This window comes from Mytilus trossulus, chromosome 8 (genome assembly GCF_036588685.1).
Source record: "Mytilus trossulus isolate FHL-02 chromosome 8, PNRI_Mtr1.1.1.hap1, whole genome shotgun sequence".
Taxonomy (NCBI): domain Eukaryota; kingdom Metazoa; phylum Mollusca; class Bivalvia; order Mytilida; family Mytilidae; genus Mytilus; species Mytilus trossulus.
This window is the reverse complement of record NC_086380.1, coordinates 33,807,262-33,814,384: the sequence shown is the minus strand read 5'-3', so window position 1 is coordinate 33,814,384 and position 7,123 is coordinate 33,807,262. Positions and strand designations below refer to the sequence as shown.

The window sequence follows — 7,123 nt, the reverse complement described above, 5'->3', positions numbered from 1 at the left end:
ATGCAAAGTTGTGAAATCGTGCATTTTACTAGACATCATCTGATATTATCAAATTTCCACATTTTCCAGGCCGTTACTTTTTACCTAGGGCTTTAGAAATTCTTCCATAAACACATGGCTAAAGTCATCATTTAAAAATGTCCATTTTTTCTTCACGATAGATTAGGTCCGGTAACTCCTTACACAAAAAACGCTCAGGGGAGACTACAAAATGACAATTAATCGACTATCAGAATCTAAAATCTTGAGTTTTCACCCTGATGGAACGAATAATAAATATTGTATAATGTGACAAAGGTTTCCGCCATTAAAAGAAATAGTTCCCTGAGAGCGTTCCGTGTGATGGTGTCTTGTTAATTTTTCGGTTGAAGTGGATATTTATTTCATTTGAAGTTTTGGTAAGATTTTAACAAAATCATAATTTTTCATTGTAAATTGATTGAAATTCAAAGTTCTGGTTAGTTTTACACAGAATCTTCGTCTATTATGGTAATTTAATCCTTTTTTTCTTTTTTTTAACCGTCAGAAGTATTTAAAAAAAAAAGAATTTAAAATTCCATGTGTATAATTGGTATACCGGACTTTTAAAAAGTTTTTTTTTATACACATTTTTGCTTCTATTACCAATATTGCAAAATATTTTGAAGAACTGATGTTAATTTGATCACGACATAAGAGACTTGTATAATAAAGAATTATATGAAGAATATATATTGGGTGCTATTAAGACAAATGCCTGTACACAATGCAACCATTGACCAGTTGGCGCTTAATATTCCTCAACACTTAGGATAGTGATCTGTAAACTATACCCAAAAACGGGACACAAACAAAGAAATTACATTTCACTAATTTTGAAAATTTATAATTTCATGTAAAGAACGAAGAAAATACGTTAACAAATTCAGAAATTGCATTTACACATTAAGAAGTTACAAGTGTTTAACATCAGGATACGGATTGAAAAAAGTAAAAAAAATGTTACAATTTAAGAAATAATGAAATTTTATGTATAGAAATTGTTAATAAGAAATTTCATTTTACAAATTAAGAAATGTACATTTAATAATTATTGCGGATATAGTTCCCTTCCGTACTTATTCGCATATGAATTTCATAACTTAATCGTTATTTCATTTATTTGTGTTTTCAATTACATGTATATTTATTTTAAAGATGTGATTTGAGGAAATTGTTTTAAGTTTATTTTTCTTGTTTGCACCGTGAATTTTTTATAATGTACCGCATTTCAGAAACAATAGGTTAACCATCCAATTTGTTTGTTTGTTATACTTTTTTTATTCTTTTTTCAGCTATAAGACACCTTTTACAATGATCATGCGGTGGTTAGTAACATTAGCAGTGTGTATTGCCACTCTATCAACACTGGGATATTGCCAGATCGGTGAGTGTTCTCGTAAAACATATTCCTGCCAAACAATAATAATTTTTTCTTTGTATGCTTGACTTCGAATACATTCGGTCTATAGCTTACCGGATACATTTTTTAAGGTAGAAAGTGCCACGGTTCGCTCGGAGATTGGTATCTGTGTGCCTTCCATATTTAATTATATATGATCATATATACATGTATATTACCAGGATATTTTCAAATATCATTTAGCAAAAAATCTACAAAATATCTTTTTTTCAAATGTGCATTTTTCATGCTCGATTTCTTACACTTTTTCTGTATCTATCTTCTTACTTTAAGATAGACGAACACATTTTAACTTAAATAGATAAATTGCTTTTTCAGATAATTGTTTGGACGGCAAAGCAGACATAGTGATAGCTCTAGATGGAACCAGACTAAATACACCTACGGAACATACACAATTTGTTTTCATGAAAGAGTATATCAAGAAAATTTTGAACAAAATAACACTGAATTTTATCAACGGTACAATGGTTTCTCTTTTTACATACGGAACAACATCAACGGAGATTGCCGATTTCAGTGCTGATAAGAACAGTATACTTACTAAGTTGCAAGCCTTAACATATCCGAGACTACCAACTCGATATACCAATTTGGCACTAGACCACATCACTGAGAAATTTAAGAAATTCAATCGCCGCGGTGTACCAAGAATAGCTATTATATTTGTTAACGGAAACACAAATGGAGATTTCTCTACGTTAAAATTAGCCGCTAAAAGGGCAGCAATAAGCGAGAACATTCAAATAATAGCTGTTTCTGCAAATTCCACGTTTGCTGTTCGGGATCTTGATACCATCACAAGCTATGTACCAGGAAGAATTATTTCTGCAGTTTATAGAGATGACGAACCTGATATGGCCGCTGTGTGCCAATGTAAGTTTGATTTAAAATTACACATGCGTACTTACATCATTTTAAAATTTTAATTTAAAAAAATCCAGACATTGATTTTTAACCTTTTGTTTATCAATATTTTGCATTTCTAATTTTGAAATTTGCATGGAATATATTAATAAGAATATCGTTTAGCAACATTTTTATATTTTATCAGAGAATAAAAGTCCTAATTTAAATCGTGTCCTTTGAAAGTACAATATAGCGAATAAACTCATCATAGATACCAGGATTAAAATTTCATATTTACGCCATACGCGCTTTTCGTTTACAAAAGACTCATCAGAGACGCTCGAGTCAAAAAAAAAAATTTAAAAGGCTAAATAATGTACGAAGTTGAAGAGCATTGAGGACCAAAAATTCCTAAAAGTTTTTTTTCAAATACAGCTAAGGTAATCTATTCCTGAGGTAGAAAAGCATTAGATTTTCAAAAATTCAAAGTTTTGTTAAAAGTTAATTTATAATCATGACAATATCAATGATAACTCAAGTCATAGAACTGTCTCTACTAACTGTATTAGAAGATGACATACATGTTTGTAACATCTACAAAAAGGAGTAGGTCGGGCAAATTTCAAGTTCATCTAACGAAATATTTTGGACACTTTTTAAACACTTTATAGTGTCTATTTCAATTGATTCAATTCGCTTTTTTGAAAGATTTTAACTGATTAAGTCATTAAAAACGCTCCGATTGAAGCTTTTTAATATGAAAAATCTATCAAATTTGCAAAAAATCGTCACTTTTCAGATTGTTTTTGTCAAAAATGAGAGTGGCCGCATCCGTTTTCATCCTCAACCTTTATATATGTTATGTATAATCATCAAATACAACTTATATTTTCATATTATGAATGAACACGATGTGTCCACTTTCATTTAAGACGAAAACCGTCTAAAATTGAACTTAAATGCTAAAATTTAACTAAAATGCTAAAATTTAACTAAAATGCTAAAATTGTGAAGATTTCAGTAATTTAGCATGACTTTATGATAGTAGTACCCGATATATGTGCATTGTATTGTCAAACAACAGCCAATATTTGTGTAGCAGAAGCATTTTACTTTCCAATAACTAGCTAAGAGATTACATTTTCACAATTTTGTAAAACTTCTATATTTTTGGGCCAAAAAGGGGTATTTTTTAACCTTCTCCTTTACATTATAGATGCCACATTGAGAATGGTAAGCTTAAACCCAATTGTATGAAATTTACACCCCAACTTATACTAATATGTTGCAATATAGTACTCCTGCATTTGATTTTCACGTTTGAAAAATCATAATCATTATGGTGGTTTAATATGATTTAAACGTGTGTATATATTTAATACAAATATGCCATTGGTAATGTACATCAACATTCATAAGCCCGAAGAATATGTGTAAAGTTGTAAGCACGATACAACTTTTGCTAGACTTCCGAAATCAATTACTACAGCTTTTCATTTATATGTTTTTTTCAGATATGATAGGAGGAACTGTCTTGCCGCGAAGTAAGTACCTTTTGAATAGAATTTAATTTTGGATTTAACATGTCTTTTGATTGGTTGAAAGGTTTTTGTTTATTAGCTCATTGACATACATTTGTCATGAAGATGTGACCTCTTAAACGTTTTTTTCATGATTTCATCCTGAACATTAGAATTTTGAATTGAATTATAGGGAACGGCTGTAACATGTTTTCTGTCTATTCAAATAACCTCAACATATGGTGCACACTTTAAATAACGTACTGAGGTTATTTCGGATATACAGAAAAAAATATTACAGTCATTCCGTCATTATATAATTAGATAACTCAAATTTTGCTTTACGAATTGACATTTTTTTTACAGATAAAGCTCTTAATTATAAATGTGAACATAAATAAAATAAGCATCCACTTTAAAACATTTCTGAAGAAACAATCGAATAGAAATTTCATTTCCACTAATTTTGCGATAACACTGAAACAAAGCTAGCAAAATGACCATAAAAGAACGGTTACATTACTTTTTTGATTTTATTTCAGACTGTACCGGGAAAGCTCACGTTATTCTCGGCATTGACCTATCAACAAAATCCCGGTTCGACATGGCTTTAAATCTTGGTATTGCACTGTTCAGTAACGTACGACAAGTTAGAAGAACATTGTTGTTAAACGATGCTAATAACTATGAGTACACATTTGCCCCTGGTGTAAATTCTATATCAGAGTTCGGTAAAATTCAAAGCGAGGCAGCCAGTCGTTTAAATTCAGGTTCATATGATGCAAGGGGTATGGTGGACAACTTTGTAAGCGCCTTTAATAAAAGTCTACTGACAACCATGCACATGGCTAGAGTCGCTATTCTTATATCAGACCAGGATTCTGGTTCTGCCACACAAATGAGACAAGCAGTAGATATGCTTCGGAACCAAAACATTAAGCTGATAATCATAGCAGTACAAGCAGAATTAAAGCCAAGTTTGCAGACTCTTTTAGTACTAACAGAGGAAAACTTACAAAACCAGATAGTCACTTCAGATACGACCCTCTCTGTAAGCGGACTGAACCAAGTAATGAACTCTGTATGTTATGGTAAGGCTTCTTATGTATATTTGAATATTTGCTTTGATTTTATATTCTTCAAAATTAAGCATGGTTGGTTTAATTTTACATGAACACAACCAAACGATATAAGTAATAAACCAAATTTAGCTGTTGTTTATAGTTCAAAAGAGGAAAGCTAAAGACTTTTGTATTCCCAATATGACATCAGCCACGTGACCAAATTATGGAAAATCATACTTCTCTCTTTATAATGTTTGGTGTCTTAAGAATTAAAAATAAATCGCTGCCTAGTATCTATCAGTTACGGTTGTCTTAGCTCATTCTTGCAATTGGCTAATTTTTTACTTTTTATACTTTCAGCAATTCAAAGATGTCCAGGGGAGATTGACGTCATGATTGCCATGGATACGTCATACAGTATAGCATCTCAACCGGAAAAAGTGCAATTGGTCAAGGCTTATACCAAAATTATTGCCAACAGTTTTATTCACAATAGAGTCCATGCAGCACAAATAGCCATCATTGCGTTTGGTACAAGTGTTTTCCATGTATCGTTCTTTGGGGACAACCTCATTGATATCATTGAAAACATCAACCTTGCTCAACCAATTTCGAACGATTATAAAACTAATACAGATATAGCCTTAGACTATATGATCAATAGGACGAACTCAAAGGGACGACCAGGAGTTCCGAAAGTAGCTATTATAGTTACAGACGGTAAATCTACAAATGGATTACAAAATCTACAAAACAGTGCTATTAGGGCAGCAATGAACAATTTGATAACTGTAGCCGTGGGCGTTGGGGACGGCTATATAATGGAAGAGTTGAGCAATTTAACCAATGGAATTCAAGAAAATATAATTGAATCTACTTTTGAAGATCTGACATCAATCGCTGCTTCGAAAACAGTAGATAGATTGTGTTTATGTAAGTTCCATGACATTTCAATATAGGACATTGTCGGCTTGCTTGGGTTATTAAATACTTTCATTTAATAATTCGTGTCCATTCCAAATTTTAGCGCCCGAAAAAAAAGATTATGCTTTGGGGTTTACAAAAAGAATTTCTTATCAAACCAGATTTCTCGAAATCTTTTATTTTTGGTTCAAAGTTTTTGTGGTCAATACCTTCAAACACTCTGTAAAACCATTTTGTTTTCACAACACTACCGCATTGGATCAATTTTATCCATAAAGACTAAAGTAAGACAAGGCCGTTGTATTGAAAAACACCAAGGAATTCGAACAAAACCACTCAATGAACTTCCGGTTATAAGGGTCTGTCTAATGACCTGCATGTTATATTCAAGTCACAGTGTCTGTTTTGGATTTACTGGATACAATTTCTGATTTTTTTTATTTCAAAATACCAACGGAAAAGATTGATTAAAACATACACGTTGTAAGGTATTGCAATAAGACGGCTATTGGCGAAGGGGACTTTTTAAAGGGAGTCGTTTATTTCATTTACTCAGTAGAATTTACTTGTTTTTAATTATAAATGTATAGTATCATGAATGCATTTAATCTTGTAAATAAACTTTACTATGAAGCTTTATAAAAATCAGCATTCTCAAATTGACTTTTTTTATATTTTGTAGTCGCCATAGACGGCCAGGGAACGAGTCAAGGTATGTTACAGTGATTTAGAAATAATATTGCATGTATCTGAAGAGAGCCGTTCATTAATGCTTTGAAAAATAAATGTATAGTTTCATTAAGGTTTTTCAGAGAATAATTGTTGAATTGATATAATGATTAATTAAGATAGTTAAGTTATAAAAAATATAAGTACTCATGATATCAGAACTAACAGAAATCGGGATGAATTACTAAATTAAACCATCATCTCTGAAATACGAGAGGGCTGATGTTTTTTTCTTTCTCGTTGTCCAAATCTAGCTGAATGTCCTTTATACGAAATTATAGATTAACGTTGAACACTTATATCCTTCATGTCAGATTTAATTAGTCCAGAACGCCATATTGCCTAGAGGGAACAACTGACATTCTGCAATAAAACTGAAAATCCCTGTCCATTAAGAATAGAGTCGAGTGCACCTGCAACATACGGGGTTCGTTCTCACAGCTTCGGTGACGGCAGGCTAGTGATACAGTAGTAACTTACACCACTCGGCCACTAAGGCCACGGTGTCTTTATTACATTTCAATTGAGATAGGAGACTCTTATGATATAATACTAGATCATATAAAATTTGTCACAGCTATTTTTCGAAATTTCCT

At 31.8% G+C, this 7,123-nt stretch overlaps 1 protein-coding gene across 1 annotated transcript in view; it reads left to right on the top strand.

Moving 5' to 3' along the window:
• The first annotated feature begins 273 nt into the window (after positions 1-273).
• LOC134680858 (uncharacterized) overlaps positions 274-7,123 on the top strand; it is a 30,461-nt gene continuing 23,611 nt past the window's right edge. Inside the window, exons 1-7 of the mRNA XM_063540126.1 lie at positions 274-398; positions 1,314-1,405; positions 1,760-2,317; positions 3,805-3,834; positions 4,353-4,901; positions 5,235-5,807; positions 6,481-6,510. Of these exons, the coding sequence (XP_063396196.1) occupies positions 1,333-1,405; positions 1,760-2,317; positions 3,805-3,834; positions 4,353-4,901; positions 5,235-5,807; positions 6,481-6,510 (1,813 nt within the window). The 5' untranslated portion in view covers positions 274-398; positions 1,314-1,332. The remainder of the gene's footprint in view (positions 399-1,313; positions 1,406-1,759; positions 2,318-3,804; positions 3,835-4,352; positions 4,902-5,234; positions 5,808-6,480; positions 6,511-7,123) is intronic.